The 23,400-nt window shown below is 41.5% G+C and overlaps 1 protein-coding gene across 3 annotated transcripts; it reads right to left on the bottom strand.

Moving 5' to 3' along the window:
* Window positions 1-5,791: 5,791 nt before the first annotated feature.
* On the bottom strand, window positions 5,792-18,207 carry LOC123511576 (protein PRRC2A-like). 3 transcript variants are annotated; one of them, XM_045267593.1, is made up of 6 exons: window positions 18,180-18,207; window positions 11,674-12,326; window positions 10,888-11,096; window positions 10,337-10,533; window positions 9,911-10,063; window positions 5,792-9,718 (listed from the first exon to the last, which is right to left on the bottom strand). In XM_045267593.1, the coding sequence occupies exons 2-6, from the start codon at window positions 11,964-11,966 to the stop codon at window positions 9,278-9,280; spliced, it is 1,293 nt and encodes a 430-aa protein (XP_045123528.1). In that variant the 5' UTR covers window positions 11,967-12,326; window positions 18,180-18,207; the 3' UTR covers window positions 5,792-9,277. The 3 variants fall into 3 exon arrangements, with proteins under 3 accessions (XP_045123528.1, XP_045123527.1, XP_045123529.1); XM_045267592.1 differs by lacking the exon at window positions 18,180-18,207 and having other exon boundaries at window positions 11,674-14,138; XM_045267594.1 differs by lacking the exon at window positions 18,180-18,207 and having other exon boundaries at window positions 9,911-10,051; window positions 11,674-14,138.
* Window positions 18,208-23,400: the final 5,193 nt, after the last annotated feature.

Below are 23,400 nucleotides of genomic sequence, written 5' to 3'. Positions count from 1 at the left end.
TGGTGCCTAACCTAAATAACTCATGAACTATTACTGATCTCTGCATGATGTGTTTATCAATATCTCGTCCTCATTAGCCAGGGGTTCTCAATCTTTTTCTCATTAAGAACCTCCTGAGTTGTAAGACTATCTATCCGAACCCCATGCAGTAATCAGACACTAATTCAGTATGCAATGATACTGCAAAGGATGTTAATTAATATCAGATCAGCCATCTTCTTGTGAAGCCCTGGGGTTCCTGAATCCAAGGTCGAGGATCCTGTCCTAAACAATGCAGTTTTGCCTGCAGTCTTAATATCCTAATTTCTTAAATACGATATTAAATCAGTATAATTATTGAATATGTTATTGGTGTTTCATATTACATTCCTTAGTTAATCATCTTTTTCGTAACCATACTGAGGAAGTGTGTACAAAAGTATATATATATATATATATATATATATATATATATATATATATATATATATATATATATATATATATATATATATATATATATATATATATATATATATATATATATATATATATATATATATATATATATATATATATATATATATATATATATATATATATATATATATATATATATATATATATATATATATATATATATATATATATAAAATGAAATCTGAGGTAGTCTTTGAATCTAAGGTAATTCTGAAATTCTATATTGAGAGCCCTGTCTGGGTGTCGTCTTGTGATTTTCTAAATTAATGATCTTTATATATGCGTGTAAGTATGTAAATATACGGGCTAAGACTCACACCCCCATGTCATATGTAATATAGTAGTAGGAGGAAGAAATGAGGAATGGAGGTGTGTGAAAGCTTATAATATACTGTACAGTAATATACAAACAAACTATGCATAGTAATAATAGCTTACAGCATTCTGTTCATGATCGGTAAAGGCACAAAGTGGAGCTTGGCAGACCGATGGTAACTCTTTATTCAGGTGGCACTCTGGCTGGTGGAATGATTGATTGATTGATACATTTATTGTTGTCCAAAGGCTTTTAAAAGAGAGAGGAAAAGAGGAAACATGTACATTATTCTTAGTTTTTATTACGAAATTAAAAACAAATATTTATGGCATACTTACTCTTACCCCAAGAATTTCTCATAATTTTTTTTTTTCACATTACATACCAAAGCAGCATAAAATACATTTTTTCCTATCATGTTAAGACTGTCTACAAACCAGTGGGTTAAAAAAAAAAAAAAAAAAGGAAAAGGAAAAGGGGGGCAACAGAGGGATTATCTCACCTCCAAATCTTCACCACCCTAGTATAAACCCACTTAAAAAAAAAATAAATAAATAAAAAAAATAAGGTTAGAAGGCTACAAAATTTTTCTGACAGCCCTTACACATTACAGTTAATACAGTTGACTTGGAATATATTATGTACAGGTACTGGCTGAGGCATGGCGGTGCTGTGCTGCCCCGCGCACAGTATCACGGCTGGAAAATGGTTGCATCGGTAACAGCACCAAACATATACACAAAGAGAAGATAAGAGTGTGATATTCACCACGGTCGTCTGCTGGTCACCTAGCCAGCCTTTCCTCTAGGGAAAGAGCTCAGAGGTCTTAGTGACCGATCTTCGGTGTGTGTGTGTGTGTGTGTGTGTGTGTGTGTGTGTGTGTGTGTGTGTGTGTGTGCAAATTTATATTGTGTTACATTTCATGAAGTAATGATCTGTGACTTAGTACCTTTACTATTTTTAGTTAACAGTGCAAGGTTTCTAAGTTGGTTATGTAAATAAATAAATTTCTCTATGTTTGTCTTCAAATTTTTATGTGCTATTCCTTTGTAATGCCCAAGGCAAACAGATTAACTATTCTTTCTTTTCCTGTGTGTTTGTGTGAGGGGAAAACATCCCTATCAGCACCTGATTTATAGACCTTACAGTGCCTCATTCAGCACTGCTGTCACAAATGTGTCCATGTGTTGGTGTGTAACAGTGACCACCACACACATTTCAGAGACATTTTACATTGTTCAACTTTGAGGAGGGGAAAAATCATTTATATAAAATATTCACAACATACAGAGTGACCTTGTAGTGCACCAAATATATACATATAATAGTGTAAGGTCACTTTGTACACTTCATGGCAATAGAAACAAATAAAATAAATAGTGCAAGGCTGTGCTGCACTGAGCATCAAGACATTCAAGCTGCCATAACACTGCTCAAATTGCAACTGGAAACCAAAATCCAGGCCTCAAAATCAACACGTAGGACAAAACATTGGTCTTGATAAAACAGCAACTTTTCATTATTGCTATCATCGGTTTATTTACAATGAGGATAAGAGGGAAACACTATGAAAGGGAAACAGGTGGGGTCAGAATTTACATGTACATGTACCAAGATTCCTGTGGAATTATGGACACCACTTAACCTAACCTTGTTCTGTAGTAGAGGATATAAGAGAGAGAGAGAGAGAGAGAGAGAGAGAGAGAGAGAGAGAGAGAGAGAGAGAGAGAGAGAGAGAGAGAGAGAGAGAGAGAGAGAGAGAGAGAGAGAGAGAGAGAGAGAGAGAGAGCACTGAGAGTAGTTTGAACCATTTGCACAAATCAGATATTTAGATATCATATGCCTAGGAAGGTAACTGAAGAGGAGAAAAAGAAGGAGAAGGAGAAGTAGAAGTTGCAGTCCCATCCCATATACTAGATGATCCTTAAGTATGGCAGGCTTACTGTGCAAATGTGTATAAAAATAAAACTAACTTTAGCATAAATTACAATGACATTCCCTGCAACATCTATATTGGGAGGCTGTGAACACATTTTGGCCTTGCAGTTGCCACCAGTCTCCATTAAATAAACACCATTAGTAAACACCGTTACTCTGCTAAGAATATACACATGGAATGACGTTTTACCTCTTTAAAAGTGTCTCATAGTACAATGTAGTATTGCAAAGAGGTGGAGATAGTCACCTAAAATTAAGCTTACAAATTAGTCACAGCTGCTTAATAGTTGCTTTTTCTTTTTTAGCTGGAAAAAAAAAATCAATATATACTCCTAAATATAATTAGATTGTTTTGGCCACATAAATGAGGATTTAGACATAATAGTAACATTATCAGACCTTAATTTATAAATCTTCCAGACCCAGTACTGCATAAAACACAAATGCCCTTCACTACCCCTGAAAAGACCATGTACATACAGTACACACTTCAATTGAACCCTGAGCTTACACCCTTCACCTCAATTAAAGAAAGAAAATAAATAAATAAGAATAAAAATAAACAGCTTGTGAAAATGTTTCCACCTGACATAAAGCACATCTAATGTTTACAATATCTTCTATGTGAATTATTGCTCCCTGGTGATGAAGTGTGTAGTTAGTTGGTGGGGAGTCACCACACCACACCACAGCACAGTCAGCAACCCAAGTGATCACTCCTGGATGACAAACTCTCATTCCGACACAGTTAGTAATAATGACTTCATAAAATAGTTAGGATGTTAGTAACTGGGGAAATTGGCAAGATCTTTTGTAACAAAATTTCATTTTGCATGGCAGATACCACATTCAAGTTGCACTTGATAAAAAAATAATCTTGCATTTCTAGAACACAAAAGATTTATCCCTATTGAAAAGGTGCATGAGGATATTTGTTATTAACAAGTCTAAGACATGAAAGGTATGGAAAGATAAGATTAAACCATTCAGAGAAAGGGTTTGCCACTGCAGCACTTGTGATTCACTCGGGAAGAAAATAAGACAGCAATGCCCCACCTAACAGACAGCCTGAGGTAAGGTGAAGAGCAAAACAGTCACACATACACTTGCACACATTTACATATGCTATAAAGTTTAAGTCCTACAAAACACATCAAGGTAGTATACATACATTAACTTACACACACTTTCATTTCTAACCTACATTCACAACCAACAAAGATTCACCTCCAACAAATAAAACAGAAAATAATAGTCCAAGCTCTCAATGTTACAGTGAATAATAATAGTTTTCATCAATTATACTGAACCCTTGCCTTGGTTAATTACAATACAAGCTGAAAAACATTTCAAATTTTCCAAGTCATTGTACCAACCAGCCAATAATAATACTGTTTTTCAGTGCTACTGTACTTGCTGTACAATCAGCTTCCAAACACAGGAGTTATTCCTATATTTTCTATACCATTCATAGATCAATTCAATTTTAGCTGCAAAAATGGCTCCAGTAAACAAAGGAAATACTCCTCATTGTGTAAAGTACAACTACTGTAGATTATCCATAAAAAATAAGGTTGAACTGTAAAAATAGTTACAGATGTGTATCTGTGCAAATCTCGTGTGAATTTTACATCATTGGATCTTCGACAGTTTTATGGCAAAGAAAAAGAAAAAAATTGTCCAGTTTGCTGAAAACATTGGCTGTAGCAATACCATCATGGTCAGCCAAAAAATTAAATATGGAGTATCAGTTTCATCAGAAAAGTAGTATCAGTACAGAACCTCTTGTGTTAATTCATCATTCTTTCAACAACCTTCATCACATAACCTTAAATTGAAGTAATAGTAACAAATTCAGCATTTTCTTTTCCCACAAGTACCTGCATATTTTCCCAGCCACAATGATTGTCAATGAATGCATATTAAAATAACTTGTGTTGAAAGCATCATATCACATCAACAAAATGTGCTGTATTGTATATAAATTAAGATGATTAATCCAATTAGTAAACAAAAGGAATGAAACAAACTCAATGCAGGTGGACGAAAAAGGTTGTGTTGCCTTGTTGCAGTTACAGGTCATTCGCTCTCCCACCAAATGATTCTCAGCAGATATATATATATATATATATATATATATATATATATATATATATATATATATATATATATATATATATATATATATATATATATATATATATATATATATATATATATATATATATATATATATATATATATATATATATATATATATATAAGAAAAAAATAAAATAAAATAATAATAATAATATTATTTCAGGAGATGGAGATGCATCTTTTACTACAGCATCATTAAATCTTCCTAAACAGACAACAAATAGAGGCTACACAGACTGTAATACTATGCACCATAAACCATACACGAGATAAAGACCTGAGGATACAAAACATGGGGCATGATGCACAAGCTGTACATAATTAGAATACCCAGCAGACTGTCATAAGGTGACTCAGGCTGACTGATTCAAAGAGACAAGGTGCAACCATTCAAAAATATAGTGATGTATTCTTTCACAAATCATGCGTGTCACAATCTCAGAGCCAGAAACAACTAAAGGCAGGTTCACATATGCCAATTTGTAACTGAAATTTTACATATGTAGAGTTTCTAACTCAAAATCGGTGCCTAGCGACTTGAGAAAGCAGTCGCAAAACAAGACCAATACATTGGTCTTGTTAATTGATTTGCAACTTTATTTACATTGTGACGTCACAGAGTAAGCTTTGAAAATGAGGTCTCCAGATATAAAGATGTCAGAGTTGATGAGGGAAAAGAACACATCTGGGACCCCAGAAATTAATTATACAGAAAAAAAAAATGAAATATTTACCACTCTACAAGAATTGTATCCCTCAATGCAGACTGTTGTTGGAGGTGAGGATTAAAGACTTGTCAGGATTTAATTTGATTGCAATTGTGCATAGTCTTCTTAAGATTAACAATTTTCTTATAAGAAATGTAGACTAATTTAGTGTGGTAGACACTCCTTTCTTTCCTTCTACTTAGCCAGGGACATATCCACAGGCATTTTCTTTTCTGTTGACTCTTCCAATATACCAAAAGAAGAGCAACCACAGCTTCAGCATTGTCACTGGAGGAAGATATCTTGGAGGGTAGCTGTTTGTCTACATTCACTTCCCGCCAAGGCACCAACTAGTCAATACTTTCCAGGCGCTATGTGTGACACTTTCTGACTAGAAGGGATGAGCCAGAAACTCTATGTATGTAAAATTTCATTCACAAATCGGCATGTGTGAACCCACCTTAAGGCAAAGCATCCACTGCATCTGGATTTCATACAACCTGCATTGGTAATCCCTTTGATCCATAATTACAAAGCAATTAATAATACCAGTAAATAAAGATCTACACTCATGTAGCTTAATCAACAGTTTGTCTAGTCTAAACTACCAAGACTTTAACAGTGCACCTGTTTCTGGAGGGGAAAATTAGAAATAGGAAATTATGTTGCATGCTGAACCTTCATAAGAAGATGATGCATTTGTCACTATACATTTGGCACATCCAAGTTCACAAAAAATACACACACACACACACACACACACACACACACACACACACACACACACACACACACACACACACACACACACACACACACTCACTCTCTCTCTCTCACTTAACAGCCCAGGACCTACACCCTTCTAATATTTTTGTTCATCTATATGTATACAAACTGAAAATATACAAATATTCACTTGATTACCAACAAAAACCTAAGTAGTCTTGGCCCCACTGACCTCGAGCTCCCAAGATGTTAAGGATAATGCGTATAAGTGAGCATTGTGCTTCAAAAAGTACCTACCTAATGTATCCAAAATACTCATACAGTATGATAGGCTGCCTATGTATATCAAAATGCTCTGCTATAACATGTAGCTCTCACATTATGATTAAGTAGTACCTTTTGAATAATATATATACTATAATTAGTCAAATAATGGGTAAAAATATCATGAAAAGTGTACAGTAACAGAAGCTGTTATTTTGAAAACACATAATAAATATACATCATGACTCTGCTTGCTATAGCTAATGCAGGTATAGTGATGTTGATTTAGCAAAATAGAAAACATGCCAAAGATGAAAGATTTTTATAATAAAATAGGCCACATCTCATCCATACTGAACTGTAATAATTGACACTCGGGATTTAAAGTAAATCGTGACAGGAATAATGCCCTAATATAAAATATACAAGCATAACTAAGATGCTGCTTCTCAGTGAAGAAAACTACAGCAAAACTGTCACATATCTTGAATGGTACTACATGTATCAAGTGTGTTTAACCATAGCTGCATTCCTCTCCCACATGAATGGCACCTTGTGTGTGTGTATGTTGTAGCTGCACCTTCATATATGAATGGTGTGTGTGTGTGTGTGTGTGTGTGTGTGTGTGTGTGTGTGTGTGTGTGTGTGTGTGTGTGTGTGTGTGTGTGTGTTGCAGTAGCATCCTCACATACATGAGTTCACAATAATGCCCAGGAATGAGGTACAAGACTGGTGGTTGAGGAAAAGTCCCTTGTAGCAGCAAAGAGACTTGGAAATGTGGGGTGCTTTGCTCCTTACCCAATGGGCTAATGTATATTGAATCAAGTAGAAAACAATTATGCTACTTAATGAAACTTTAGTTATAGATGTGAATTTTGGTTCAAGAGTCAACTACAGGGGATGCCTCTACGCTTTTATGGTACAACCATGATAAAAATATATTTCTATGCCCTTATCAAAACTCTTATATGTACCAGTAAGAGAGCTTGTTCTAGAAATGTGTTATGTTACAGATTTAATTTAAGAGCTTTATATTCTGCATATAAGTATATGTACAATAAACCAGTTAAGGAGGAAGTATACAATCCCACTAACCAGGGCATATCAAGTATCTCACACCGTGCTCATCACACGCTCAATGCAAACACAAATATATCCAATGATATCGGACATTGGCTAAACTTTCTACTCTTCCAAATTGTATAATTCTAATAAAGAAATGTAACTTAAAAACAATATTAGATAATAAAAATAATAATAATCATAATAATAATAATAATGTACATAAAACGCATTAATAATGTAAGGAAAAGAAGTAAATAATATTATGCATAGTCTTGTAAAATCACAATTATGGAATTCACTTTCTGAACAGAAAGATGTCTAATCCAATACACACTATGAGGAAGAAGGGGGGGAAAAAACGGGGTTGATCACAGATATATGGACATGTGTGTTCTCTCACCACATCTGAAGTACATTCCCACATCAGAAACTAGACTTTGAAGGTCCTGTTGTAGGAAGCCCAAACAGTGTCTTCATTTAACAATATACTGTACTTCTTTTAATATCAGCCAGTTAATATACCCATTAGCTTACTAAATCGGCCACTCATAGTAATTCAATATATCTTGCAAAATGATATACTGAGGAAAGAAAAAATAGCCAGGAACTCGTCAACTATAACATATGTATAATTATTTTCGGTATTATTTACAATAGCAGAAAAATATGAGTCAGCCCCATAAGGCTTGTGGTGTTTCATGGTCCTAGTCTGACAATGCCTGACAGGACAAAGTAGTCTTGTGCCTCATCATCTTCTGGTGCTGTTGCTGCACAAGCAATGACCGGGATCTACGTGAGGTTAATATAAGTCGGCCCCTTAGTCCCACAAAATTGATGGGATGAAAAAATGTTCAACCACTGTCCTCTGTACCACACATTGCACTCAATAAAGTGTTATTACTCACTCTTTATGTAATAAAATACATGAGTATACACCTACTATTGGAGAATACTGCATACTGTACTCTTATGTACCTGAACGTTGGTCTAGTTATGTGTACTATGTATTTTACTATGAGGGTAAGTAGATTATTTTACCCTTTGGGTCAGTTCCAGCTTGGGTAGTGAGGGGAGAAGGGGCTGGGGGGCTTTTGTCCACCACTACTTGTGGGGACACAAAACCATGGGGGATAGAAGGCTGTGGGGTGGACTGCAGGTTTTTGATGATATAGTTATTCTGTAAAGCCATTGAAGTTGGCACAACAATAATGGTTTGCTGTGGGGCAGGAAGGGGAGGCTCAGGCTTAGAATAGTTTCCTGAGGGACCTGGGATACCCAGGGAAGAGGGGAGGGTGGCAGAGGCAAGGGATACCTTTTGATTATCTGAGGTGCAGTTAGCCTGAGGGGAGTTGTTGCTGCTTACATTCTGGTAGACTGGCTGAGGGAGGGAGGTACCTTCCTCTGAGGAAGGTACATAGGTAAAGTTTTGGGAGGATGCCACCTGAGGCACAGAGTTTGGGATGTAACACTGGTGGGACTGAGAGGAGGCATAGGCTGGGGGAAAGGTGACCTGTCTTGCTGGAGCCACTGTGTTGGTGGGTGCGACAGGGCCTGACGTGGACCAGGAGTGCTGGTAGCGTGAGTGTGGACAATACTGGTTCTGGTGTTGTGCTGGCACAGGGGACGGGTGGTAGTGGGTGGGGCCAGGGACCGCCCTGCCTCACTGATACATGGTGTGCTGGTTAAAACCTCCGGGAATACCCTGTTGTTGCTGCAACATGTTCTGCTGAAACTGCTGCTGGTGATTATGTTGTGGTGTAGACATGGGCAAGGGAAGCATGGGTCCAAGTGACACATAGTATGGATTGTGAAGGTTTAGGGGTAAGGGAGGTGCTGCTGTTGGGGGTGCTGCACTACCTGGGGCCTGGTGTGGGGGAGCCTGCATGGTGGGCTGACCTTGATGGGAGGTCTGAAGGTTAAGAGGCTGCTGCTGTGCAGGGGGTGGCTGCTGCTGCTGCCCCAGACCAAACAGCAAGTTGGGCTGCACCTGCTGAGTCATATAGGTGGCCAGGGAGTTGTGCAATGTGGAGGTGGCTCCCATGGCAGCCATGGAGGACACAGGAGTGGTGGTGGTCTCCACACCCAGGTTCATTAAGTTAGGCTGCAATTGTAGTAAAAAATTGAGGACAAATATTCAAATACTAACCTACAAAAAATTATTAGAATGAATTACAGTAAGCAATAATACCAATGGCACAAATTATGCCTGGCACCACAAAAGCAATTTTTCATTACATGCACAATACCATCAGCTGCTAGATACATGAAACAGTGTGTATAATCTCAGCCTTACCTGGTAGCCTCCTGTGGCTGTGCTGCTGGCTGGCGTGTGAGGGGTGGTGGCAATAATAGCACCTGGGGGAACTGGCATGGCTGTTCTGCTCATGTCAGTGGGACCAGGAGTGTTTGGGCTATGGCTATTCATGCTGTAGTCCTGCGGCATCACCTGGTAGGATATACCAGTAGCACACTAAAAGAGTTGCAGGATCACATGTGGAAAGACTGATTAAAATATATCAGTCCTGTGGAGTGTAAAATGGATTACTATTCAGAATGTGCAAAAAGTCATAACTGGACAGCCTTTGTTGCCAAGACTTTTTGCCAAAGAAGATCTAGAGAGAGAGAGAGAGAGAGAGAGAGAGAGAGAGAGAGAGAGAGAGAGAGAGAGAGAGAGAGAGAGAGAGGGGGGGGGGGATGTTCTTTCTGGTGGTGAACTGACCTGGTGCTGTGGAGAAGGAGCAGGCGGCTTGGGCTTGGGTGCTTTCTTTTTCTTTTGCATCATGACACTGTCTATGCTTCGTCTGAGGTCACCAATCTTACGTTTACACTCTGCATACTCAAAGCTCTTAAACTCGTCTAAGTATATTTTTCTGTAGAGCCACTGCTTGACTTTAGGTTTGTATTCTCTATTTGGATCTGGGGAAAAAAATATACCATAGAATCATTTATTTATTCATAGATCCCAAGAGACTAAGATGAGGGAATGCTTGTAATCTTACTTCCTGAGTTATGGGAAATGACAGAAATGAAAGGTCACCAAATATGCACTTAAACTTTTCTTTCACTATTAAATACTTCACTTTGCCTCACCACTAATGACTTGTTAGTGTGCCTGCATTAGTGCTTTTGGCAAAATAAACTCTGCTAAAGACATTATATATGTGATAATACAAGCCTTTTTCTGATAGCCTTAGTGAGATAACATTCATGTCAATATTTTGATGCTTAAGCTGATCCAGTTTGTATTGATAACATGGGAGAGGCACTAACCATTGGAAGGGGGTGGCTCAAAGGCCTGTGGTTCATGTTCTTCCAGGTAGGAACGGTGCATCTTGGAAATGTCAACATCCACCTGTCCATTTTTCTGGTCATTCTTGCAGAACACAGTATAGTCATGCATGGACAGCAGCTTGAGCATGTGCTTCTTCATCTGTAGCACTGTGTCCTCTGGGGTCTTTTTGGAGAGTTGGTTTTTGTTTCTGTAAGAGAGAGGCTGTGTGTAGGTAACTGAGTGACAAACCTGATATGCTACCCCTGCCTGTCTCCTGACCACATAACCTACATCATAGCTCAAACTGTGGTTTTTGAATGTCCACACCTGAGTGTCATATTATGTCGATCAACAGAAGACTTGTCACCAGTAAAAAGCAAAGGATAGATTCCTGTATCATAATTATAGACTTCCCATGCCAGTCATAGCAATATACAGATATAGATAATTCAGAGGCCATCACTATTACACTCAATAGTGAAACAATAAATATCATACAAGCGATGCGTCCCAAACTCCTGCCATTGTCCATAACTGACAGTGACAGTGTTCAGGACAAGTGTATACACCAACGAAACCTTGAAATCTTACAACTTGCACACATTCCCTGACAAAAACATCAAAGAAAATGACAGGCAGCGCATAGAACACATCACTAGCTAAGTAACTGATCCATGAGATGAGGAGGCGGGGAGAGCATCCTCGCGAGAAGAGCGAGAAGCTCACGCCAGCAGCCTCCGCGACCTGCCCCCAGCTCACGCCCGCGCCCACATCCGCACACTTACTTGCCGTCTGCATGCTTGAAACACTTCTTCTTGTTACACCTGGAGCATTCCCCGCCGTCTCCTGAACCCAGCTCCAGTCTGAGCCCAGCCATATAAGCTGTCTGCCCAATGATACGCGGCTTCTTCTTCTCACCATTTGCCTTTTCTGTAGGTTTTTTACGCTTCTTGGGTTCCTTCTTGGGCTCAGGTTCCTGCGTCACGGTAGGCATGGGCTGTGGTTGTGGCTGGGGGAAGTGGTAGGGCGCGGGCACCACCATTTGCTGGTACACTCCACCACTCGCCAGGTTCGCCATCTTTAATGTTTTGACTGCGGCCTGACGTCACGGCCTCAGCCTCGTATGGGAACACGCGCCAACTTTGAATGGCTGAAGGGTAGGGGTGGACGGGAGGAGAGCCACATTGTGCTTCTTCCTGTAGTCGTTTTTTTTTTTTTCTTCATTCATTTTGCTAAGCTTGAGTGGGTCTTGGTGAAGTTAGGCACAGGGTTAGATAGGCAGTGCCTTTTCCTTTCTTATTTCTCCTTTTTCATTCTCGTTTTCAATTGTAGTCTTATTCCTTTTTTTTTTTCTTTTCATCTTGGCACGTTTGCATTAGTATAACCAAGTGGCAGTGGATTCTTGTGGGGAGTTTCTCTCTCTCTCTCTCTCTCTCTTCTTTTCGTTCTTCTTATCTTTCAGTTTCTTCCCACTATTATTCAGTTTTTTTTTTTTTTTCCATGTTTGAGTGAGTCCATAGGAGGGAAGACCACGATTACATTCCTCTTTTCTTTTCTTCTTCATACTCTTGCTTGTGTCTATCTTCATCTTTCATCTTCAGTCTCATCACGGATGCTCTGGGCAGTGGAGATAGAAAATAAAGAAGTATGATTTCCTCCCTTTATGCTTTTCTTCGTTATTACCGAGAATCTTTCATTAATTTTCCTTTCCTCTCTTTTTTCTCAGTACTCTGTTTATGCATTTGTGAGTTTGCATATCTCAGCTACCTTTTTATCATCTCCATGACAAGATAATGTTTTTCTTCATTCTCTCTCTCTCTCTCTCTCTCTCTCTCTCTCTCTCTCTCTCTCTCTCTCTCTCGTAATCATGACCTCCACTTTCTCCAGCAGATTTTCTTCCCCCATTTTCCAATCTTCTCCATCGTCCGCTATCTTTCAAGCAGTTTATATTTTTATCTGACGAGAACATTCTGTTTGTATTTCTTTTCTCCTTACATCTTTGCGACATTTACTTTATGCACAGTTGGCTACAGCATTTTCCACCGATCACGCAAGAGACGGAAATAATTCTTGTATTTTTTTTTTCTTTCTCTCGCCGCTCTCGCACATTACTGCACTATCTAATCAATCTAAATTGCACTGTAAATACACCACCATGATTTTCCCTTTCTTTTTCGTTCATCCTCCTTTTATTTTTCTTTCCCTTTTTCTGGATGTAAACACGTATGTTTGGTCGTTTTGTTCATTGGCCATGACGCGAGCAGCGGTAGGGGTGGATGGAGGAGAGGACATGAGCAGGAAGGAGCAGAGAGGGGGAGACACGCTTGTACACCTGCTCAGCTCAGGTACGACTGGGGAAGGGTGGCGTGTGTGGGCGAGACAGGTGCAACTGGCTGCTTTCACTCCACGCAGCAAAATTATCATTCGTTTTCGTCTGGTGCTTTTCCCTCTCGGTCGCAGGCAGGACCCCCAGCCAGGCACCAGACAGGCACAACTCCCTTCTCCCCTGAACGGTGATTTCAGGAAGGCGCTCATAGTGGTCGAAGTCTTGTTGAAAAAAAGTACACAGACGCACATGCACACACACGCACACAAATACACGTACACATGTGGCGTGCAACAAGTGTTCTGCAGGGTGGGCGGAGGCTGTAGCGAGTGTGATGAGGGAAGATGGATAGGTGGCTAAATGAATGGGTCGGGTATCCCCACATATGTTATCTGGTGCCCTCGCTCTTCTTCTTTCCTCTCTTCCTCTTTCTCCACCACTGCCCCGCACTACCAGCCACTTGGCACGGTCTTGAACCACTTGTAAGGGCAGCTGATGCAAGGAGTGCCCCTGATCGGCCTTCTATCTCGCCCTCCTCGCGCCCACCACTGTCCGCCCAGTCCCTCGCACAACAGGTGGAAGACTAACAGTATTTCGTGCGTCCACTGCTCAGTTTCGCTTTTTCTTTCTTTCTTTTTTGTCTCGTCTGGCTTGGGTGGAAATGTATTGAAACAGAGCGCTAGGGAGTGACACAGGGACGGGAGGAGACAGATTTATACGTGTGTGCGAGCGAGCGAGCGGGAGGAGTAGGGATGACTAGGCACTTGGATTTGCGTTGATAAAAGTGCACGGAGCTCCCGGACTGAGACTTTAAATAATAAATTAGCTGATCAAAAGTACGAATTGATCACACACACGTACACGAGAACAGGCAACCGTGGTAAGCCTTCATTAAAAAAATATCGCCCACACACACTCACGGAGTCGACTCAAACGTGAAACTGATGAGACGCAGAAATTGTACTATGCATTCAGAAAAGTTTATACGTGGTGCACTCGCTGGGAACGTTCACCCACCCTTGACTGTTGGAAAGAGAAGGAGCAGCAACCATCATTTTCATCCGGGCTGTACCGTTACTTTTGGAGGCAGGGGAGAACGGTGCCATCCTCTTGCTCTCCTGTGCCCTTCCTACTTTCTCTATTCATTACCTAGCCACACACACATGCACACCCGTGTCATACCTCCCACAATACTCGGGCACAAGTAATACCTGCTGTCTCTTAAAGGAAGGACGTGTGAGCAATAAGACCCGTAGTGTGGGGAAAAACAAGCGAAATATTGTAGAAACTATACTAGTGCCAGTTCTGAATCTACAGTTTCCAAAAGTTTTCGTTGCTAGCTTTGGTTTGCGGAAATAAAAATAAATATCCAACAGGCGGTGATTTTTGCAATTTTTTTCATTCATTCGCCGGGTTTAAAGGGTCGCTGATCTGGTCACAGCAATGGATCCCGATTAGGAAAGTTTGAGCAGTGCTTGGTGTGTGTTGAGGCGGTGGGTGCAGGGGGGTGGGTGATGGTCGCTGCTCAGAGGAAGCCTGCGACACAATGAGACCAAGTTGAAACAATGGGAAGAAAGCGAAATATTATAAAACCAAGGTATCGACGAACTCTCGCTTTTGAGAATGTTTCGTGTCAGCGTTGCCTTATCTTTTCACTCGACCCACTTCACTTCCCCGAAAGGCTCGTCCGGCGATCGCAACCTTGTGGATTTAGTCTCACGAAGGCGTCATTTACGTCTGCTTGAGAAATATATGGCACCCTTTTAGCCTCGTAACATTCACCCCAAGGGTTGGGAAGGGCGCGGCGGGTTGGCGTTTGGAGATGCCATAACGAAACATAAAGAAACTGCCATGAATTTATGATAAACATCGATGCACTCGTAATTTAATCGTTTCACAATTTTTCGCCCCAAATATTTGTCGAGTAGTAATGATAATCAGCGGAGGAGTTGGCTTCCGTATTTCTTGCTTCATTCCCGTGCTGGAGTTGCTTAAAGGTTTAAAGTTTACTAATATTTCACGATATATACAACCTTGCATCGCGTCGAGACGGGAGGGAACACTCCATAAAACACCACGCATGACGGAACGGGCCGTGACTAATTTTACGGGAAAATGAAAACGTCAAAAATAAAGATGAAACACACGGGCGGAGGGTAAGGATTTATTAATACTTTCCACTTGGATCATTCAGCAGCCGCGGGTCGTGTTCAGAAGACTGGGTTCAGCCGGAGCGAGTTATGGTCGGCCGCTATCGATTCACACCCGCCATGTTCCGCGGCGCTCGCTCAACATGACGAAAACTAGTTCCTCCTTCAACTTTACCTCAACTTTGGCCAACCACCAGACGAAAACATACGGAAACGAACACCTACTGGCCCAGCATAGAGGGAGACACGAAAGACAACTCAAAACTCCATTTTCATTACTCAAGCAAAGGGTGGGATGTTAAGTACCATCAGTTTCGCGAGTTTTCGTTCAGTTTCGGACGCGGTGCTGGGGAATGTCTGCTTGTAATCACATTTTTCTCTGAGCGAACGGATTAGTATCTCACCATACGATATTTCAGTTCTTGACGTGCTTTCCCACTTGAACTGTTGTGTTTGTCGCTGAGTTATGGTCGTTACTGGAGTTCGTGTCGCTTGCTAGGGTGAGCGAAGGTTGTGGCGCCGCCTTGCACGGCCCCCGCTCTCCCATGTCAGAAACTTTCATCCACCAAACCTTACTTTCTACGTCACTGAACAGAAAAAAAAAGGAATTGAAAAGAAGAGGAATATGAGGAAATAAACATATAAAGTAATTAAAAATAATGACCACTACACTACTATACTACTACTACTACTACTACTACTACTACTACTACTACTATTACTACTACTACTACTGGTACCAATCCCACCATTGCTGATGCTGTTGTTGCTGGAGTTCCTACATGGTTTACGAAAACAATGATATCGAGAGAGAGAGAGAGAGAGAGAGAGAGAGAGAGAGAGAGAGAGAGTGTTCAGGTAAATTACACGTGACTGCGTGAAAGATTACGAAAATTGCCTTATCTGACGGAAAGATACGAAGCTAAGAGAGGGAATAATCAGATAACAACTAGCTACCATTTATAGGCTATTCCCATGAATGTTTTTGCTGAAGTTTATTATTATTATTATTATTATTATTATTATTATTATTATTATTATTATTATTATTGTTACGTATTATAATCTCGATGCTGGACTGAGGGCAGTAGATCTGGTTAGTGGTGGTGGTGGAAGTAGATCTGGTGGTGGTGGTGGCGGTGGCGGAGGTGGTGGTTAAGGAAATAGCAAGGGAACAAAACCATTGACTTACCCTTTTGAAGCTGAGATTTATGATTCTCTCTCTCTCTCTCTCTCTCTCTCTCTCTCTCTCTCTCTCTCTCTCTCTCTCTCTCTCTCTGCACACAAGCATATTTTAGATCCACATGTCACCGTGTAGCGTCCAGAGGAGAATGAGGGAAGGAGAGGAAAGGAGGGGAAGGTGGGCGGGAGGAAAGGAGGATGAGGGGGAAAAAAAGACGACGGAAGAGAAGGTGAGAGGTGAGGGAGAGTAGAGAGCGAGACGGAGGGGAGGATGGAGCGAGATAGAGCGACGTAAAGGACTGAAGGAGCGACAAGATGAGGAACACAAGTTATAAAAAAGGGGAATAGGAAGAGAGAGAGAGAGAGAGAGAGAGAGAGAGAGAGAGAGAGAGAGAGAGAGAGGCACGATGGGGGGAGGATGGCAAGATTAAGAGAAACATATAAAAGAAAAGAAGAGATTATCAAATAGAACTAGGCTTAAGCAACAGAGAGAGAGAGAGAGAGAGAGAGAGAGAGAGAGAGAGAGAGAGAGAGAGAGAGAAGGGTGGGATGGTGGAAGAGTGAGGTGGTGAAGATGGCAGGAAGTAAGGAAGGAGGGAGGGAGGGAGGGACGGATAACGGCAGTGTGCGTGTTAAGTTTAGGTTTGTTTCCCCCAGGTGATGTAATTGTTATGGGTGCGTGCTTAGTGACGGTCTGGGTTAATTCACGCGGGAAAGTGATACGTTACTTCACAGAAAAAAAAGCAGTAATAGTAGTAGTTGTTCTTGTTGATATGCTGTTCCAGTTACTACTACTACTACTACTACTATTACTACTACTACTACTACTACTACTACTACTACTACTACTACTACTACTACAATAACACATGACTTCTGATGGATGGAGATAAATAGGTACGTACGTTTCATTACAGGACTGCCACGTGTAGGTCTGATGGCTTCTTGCAGCATCCTTTATTTTCTTATGTTCTTACTACACTGGGTCCTTGGTCCTGTGTTTTTCTTTCAGTCTTAGGGAATGTTTGATGATGCGGAGAAGGGTGGCATGGTGGAGGGAGGTGGTTGTGGATGTGGTGGAAGGGTGGAGGAAGACGGGTGTGTGTGTGTGTGTGTGTGTGTTGTGTTGTGTTGTGTTGTGGTGTTGTGTGTGTGTGGGTAGCTCTTTTTAGTACTAGTGTCTCCAGCCTGGCCCGTGTCCCTGTAAACTCGTGATTGACAACACTACTGTAGCGACTGAATTATTCATCAAAGGCTTATAATGAATATTACAGTGACTTCCCTCTCATCTCTGCCTTTCATTTACTTTTTCTCTGCCGTAGGGAAAGTGATGGTGGTAGTGGTGGTGATATTCGTGGTGGTGACAAAGGTATTGTTAGCAGTTATGATGGCAGTAGTGGTAGTGGTGGTGACAGTGGTGATGATGCTGGTGCTGATGAAGGAGGTGTTGTTAGTGGTGGTGGTAGCGGTGGTATATAGTGTTGATGGTGGTGGTAGGTGAGTGGTAATGTTGGTGATGGTATAGTCTTGTTGGTGGCGGTGATGGTGGCGGTGCAGGCGAGATACGGCTCACTTACTTCAGGAGAACCGAGTTCCACCTCGCTGCTTTCGTCTGTCTGTCTATCCCTACCACTCTCTCTCTCTCTCTCTCTCTCTCTCTCTCTCTCTCTCTCTCTCCTGGAATAAAAATCAAGGGCAGTGTTGCGGGGTATAGTCCTGGCACTGGGCACATTCTTGTGTCGCAGTGGCTGGAAATAATTTATCATGCCGATGGTCGTCCCCTTCTCGTAAAGAGAGAGACCGAGAAAACAAACAAACAAACAAACAAACAAAAACAGTATCACTACAGTCAAGACAGGTCTAGACAGGCAGGCTGGGCAGTGGTCCTGAGGGTGACGGAACAAAAGATTTCTTCTCTGGCCAAGGGATGTGTGTTGCAAGTCATCTGGCACGCCAATCTGCAACTACTTCTGTCTTGTGTGCCATGCTTTCCCGGAGGACGTTCTGCAAGGCGAACAGCTGCGGTCAAGAAACCACTCACTGCTGCACGGGGCTGCTTGATATGATGGGTTCTGTGGTCAGGCTCCTGATGACCTCAACACAAGCTCACAGCAGCACATCCGCCGCGTGTGCTGCCACCTGCAGCGGAACACGGGGAAGCGGCGAGCGGTGGCTGTGTGTCTGGTGAGAGAGACTGATTTGTCAGACAGAGGAGACGGGCGTCTATGGAATAACATCACTTCAACTGCGTGTATTAGATCGGCTGTCATTGCTGTCAAATTGGTTGTCCTATTGTCGGTCGGAGACGTGGAATGTTCGACCAAGAGTTTTTGGTAAGTTGGAAGTTCAATGTTTCCTCTTTTTTTTTTTTTTTATCGCCACGAACTGTTGTCCTCCATTACTTTTTTTTTTATAGCTTGAGAATTCGTCTGTGGCCAGGGCATACGTCACGTGTGGCTTGATGTTGTGCCGCGAGTCTCGATAGCCATTCCTTACCTTCTCACGCTCAACACCAGTATAGCGTGACCGCTGACCGTTCCATGAGTGCCGGTCTTGTGCCGCCGCTCCTGAGTGTTGCCCTGGGGGTGAGGCACGAGTGTTATGTTCTTGGTAGCGAGTCACAAATACAGAAATGAATTATGTGGTGAGTCATGTGGTCTCTTTCCTGGTTGGTGTAGATATTTGTTGTGTCCACCTAGAAATTCCGTTTTCTGTCTTTCCCTCCACAGCGCCCACTGCTGCATCCCACCCCCGTCCACTCCACAATATTCTATTCCTCTCTACCCACCGCTCCTTCCTCCCGTTCACCACTACCACCACCACCCATTGCACCATGCCTCTTAACACCACACCAGTACTCCACTGCAACACCAGATCCACCAGGCCCAGCCATACACGCCTTTCCATTCCCTTCCCTCTCAAACAGACACTAAGCTGCTCACGTCCCCTTCCCCTTGCCATCAGGCGGACACTTCCAGTTCCGACAGACACCACCACCACCACCTCTGACTGTTGATTCTCAGAACTCTTCATGCACCTTTATTTTTATTCTTTTTTTTTTTTCACGGAACACAACACGTCACCAAGAAATAGCAACACGACCACCTTGCGTGCACATACCAGAGCATTACAACACGTTATCGTTATTTCCCCATGTCAGGATAACACACAACAATGCACGCAGAATGACACAGCAAGGGGTGACGAACTACTCTGTGAAATATTTAACTTTATTACAAAAATATGTTCGGAGAAAATCAGCTGATGGAAGAATGTTAATTGGAAGACTTTTTCTTTTACTTAATGTAGAAGAGACACCGGTAAAGGAGAGCAATCTTTTGAGAGAGAGAGAGAGAGAGAGAGAGAGAGAGAGAGAGAGAGAGAGAGAGAGAGAGAGAGAGAGAGAAAGCTGGTCCTCAAACAGAGTCAAAAGAGGTTTGGAATTTTGAGTGAAGGGTATGCGTGTATAGTTTTGTATAAAGGAAGAGAGTTGTCGTTAGAGTGTTAGATGGAGGGATGGCATTCCGGCAGAATTACAAGGATAGGAGTCACAGAGGAAGGTGCGAGGGACAGAAACAGTTGGAGGAGACTCATATAGCTAACTTTGAACATTAACTATAGAAAAAAAAAAAAACAGCGAATGGAGAAGAAAACTGCGGTATACAACCAAACACAACACCAAAACTCCTACACAGTCTAGACAAAAACCTACAAAGAGGAAAATATGCATCAGAAGGACAGGTTTTCCAGACTAACTTAAACAATATATAGATAACAAAACAGAATAGAAAAACATAGAAAATAATCGTCTGGGAGTGGTTTGTGGCTAAGGAGCGACGAGTAAAGCAGAAGTGCATGACTGGGCTAAGTTAAGACATAATGGCAACATTTTCGCCCCCTCTCAAGCCACGATTCTCTTAATTATGGGAAACTTTTTTGTACTCCCCACTTTTTTTCGTATTTGAGAGAGCGCTCCGTTATTCTCAGTGAGTTACTTTTCTTTTTTTCTTGTGGGGGATAGTAATTGTGAGGGAAAGATGGTGTAGATAACAGTGCAGCATATCAGACACAATGAACACCTTTACAGAACACAAAGATCAAGAACTGGAAGACTGTGATTCTATATAACTAAACTTCATTCCCGTCCGGTGATTGCCAGATATAGGATCTCTTGAGTGCTCTTCTGAATTATGACCGTTTTTGTCTTATCTCCAACCAAGAAAATATCAGCTGTCTACAAGTTTTTCCTCTAACTTTTTCCCCTTCACTGTTCCTCTCCATACACGATTCTACAGTAGCTACGTAATATTAGGAGCGCATCCCTTGAAAATCCCTTAATCTCGTGGACATTCAATTTCTCCCGCTGTAGTATTGCATCTTGGGAACCGTTCACGTACAGATTAATATTTTTCCCGCCTTCCCGACTAATGTTCCTACTAAATTAGCACCACCATTTGTTTTCATTTATTATATTTCTTTTGCTGTAATATTTTATGCTGGGGCGTATTTCTTTTTATTCACGTTGCTCTCCGCCAAGGTTTTTATTTTTTTCTCATTTATTTTTTTCAAGAAAGCGTTTCCCAGGCGGGTGAGTTGAAACAATGGGGAGGTAAGAGGTGGAGGGACGGCTGTGGGAGGAAGAGGAGAAGGAAGAGGAGGAGGAGGACTGGAAGGAGAGGAAGAGAAGGAGTACGTAGGTGGAAAGAAAGTGAATGGCGTGAGTAGCAGAGGAAAAGTCACAGGAGAGAGAGAGAGAGAGAGAGAGAGAGAGAGAGAGAGAGAGAGAGAGAGGGTAGACTGGCAGAGAAAAGAAAAGACCAGAACAGTGTGAGCCTTAGGCCTAACTTTTGTCTTCCAGTGATTGCTGTTTTGGAGACAAACGACGAAGACAAATGGACGAGTAATGCAAAAAACGAAGACATCAATGAGAGAGAGAGAGAGAGAGAGAGAGAGAGAGAGAGAGAGAGAGAGAGCCAGCCAGCCAGGCACTCACATTGTTTTCTCCACTGCCAGTTCATTACGAGCAGCAGCGCCACTCTCCCTCGGGCTTCCTTGCCGCCCCCCATTTTCTTCCTCCTTCCTCTTCCGTTTTCTTTCAAACTTCCTCACTATTCCCCAAGGTCTCTCCCTCTCCTCTTTTACCTCCACAACCACCACCTCCAGTTCCTCCTCCTCCTCCTCCTCCTCCTCCTCCTCCTCTCCGATAAATTAATTTCCCTTCTCCCTGTGTTTCATCCTCTTTCCCTCCCCCTTCCCTTTCTTCTCCATCCCTCCGTCCCACCTTCCCTCCCCCCCTTCGTCACCATGTTAGCTTTCACATCTATTTTCATATTGTCATTGTTTCCATTCTCACCCTTACCTACATTTTTTTCCTTCCCTTGTCCACCCTTTTCTTCCTCTTCCTCTCTTTTTCATTCCTCGCCACCAGTGATATTTTTTCCTTTATATTTACTTTTTTACTCTTTTCCATATTCTTTGGTGCTCAATTTTTTTTTTTTTTTGAGCACTAAAGAATATAAGGGAAAGAGTAAAAAAGTGTTGGAGGCCTTTCTTCCACGGGCGTGCGCCTCGCATCGCTCCCCGGGTATTACAATCGTGTCTTTTTGGGTCATTGTCGATATTGCTCCCCTTTCCCAGTGATCTGGCGTCATGTTAAAAGGTTTCTTTCATCAGTGAGTTCATTCAGGCTTCTATTTTGTCTTTTTTTCTGATTTTTTTTTATTGTTATATAATGAGTGGTGGTGGTGGTGGTGGTGGGGATGGTAGCGTTAGTGGTATCTCTGAATAAAAACTTAAACTGACGATATGCACTTATTTATTTTTCAGGTCCATCGTTTAGGTTATGTATCAATTCTCATATATTAAGTAGATCTCTGTAACTGCGTGTTTGTCTGCCTGGGTATATAATCTGCGGTTGTCCTTGTGTATGTACTGTACAGGGAGGCGGTATAGGTGAGCGTGGGATCGGGCAGACGTCAATGCGTAGGTTCGAATCTCACCACGTGCCGTCTTGAAACTTTGTCATTTGTCGAGTGGTTTAAAGATAAATGATACCCAGATTCTAGGTGGAGGTGTAATTGCCTTACACCAAAGATGCGCGTGGGTTATGATATGAGCCCTAATATGGGTACCACTATAAATAAAATTGCCTGCACCGCTAATAGATGGAAGCTGAACAGAGCTTTCCATACACTTCAAGTATACCTACAGGCGCTATAGGCAATAAAAAAAAGAAAAAAAGAACGTAACTGGATATTTAAATCCTCGTGGTTCAATGTGCAATTTAAATGGACAATACCTTCCCTCAATTAGTTTAGCGCGAATGATTGACCCCGGAAATAGAGTGGGTGTTCAAACACACACGCACGGCGGACCCTAAACTCTCAAAGGCAGTATCCCATTAAAAAAAAAAAAAAAAAAAAAAATACGTAGTTGGCTCACTGGTGGGCAGCATGTGTGGTGGCTGCGTTGACAGTATTACTAAACATTACAGATTCTAAACACAACCATTTTCAAAGACCACTGAAACTGCAATTCAGAGTTCTCACGGATGTTTTTCCCACTGATGATTGAGAATTCATGGTAAAGTATCACCAGAACCTTGAAAACGACCTTGAAAACATAAACAGCTTCCTCTAGACCCCAATGCAAGTTGTGGAGATAAAGCGCTGGAACGTGTAGCAAGAACACGAGCATGTATCTTAAGCCCCAAGGTGCTCGTGTTTCCCCTGGCGGCGTGATAACTAGCGGTATTTAACTCCCCGGCATTTAAACGCAGGTGGTGTTTTAAGCTCGTGCGGCAGTATTTACGTATTGGCAACTTCGCACCCCAAGTTTTCCCTTTAAATGCTAAC

This window comes from Portunus trituberculatus, chromosome 31 (assembly GCF_017591435.1).
Source record: "Portunus trituberculatus isolate SZX2019 chromosome 31, ASM1759143v1, whole genome shotgun sequence".
NCBI lineage: Eukaryota > Metazoa > Arthropoda > Malacostraca > Decapoda > Portunidae > Portunus > Portunus trituberculatus.
This window is presented reverse-complemented; position numbering and strand designations above follow the sequence as displayed.

Bases quoted from the DNA above. Each gene is read 5' to 3' on its own strand.
- LOC123511576 (XM_045267593.1), bottom strand. From the start codon at position 11,966: ATGGCGAACCTGGCGAGTGGTGGAGTGTACCAGCAAATGGTGGTGCCC. The intron at 11,097-11,673 runs GTAAGTGTGCGG...TCTCTCTTACAG, and splicing joins TTCAAGCATGCAGACGGCAA to AAACAAAAACCAACTCTCCA. The intron at 10,534-10,887 runs GTTAGTGCCTCT...TTTTTTCCCCAG, and splicing joins TGAGCCACCCCCTTCCAATG to ATCCAAATAGAGAATACAAA.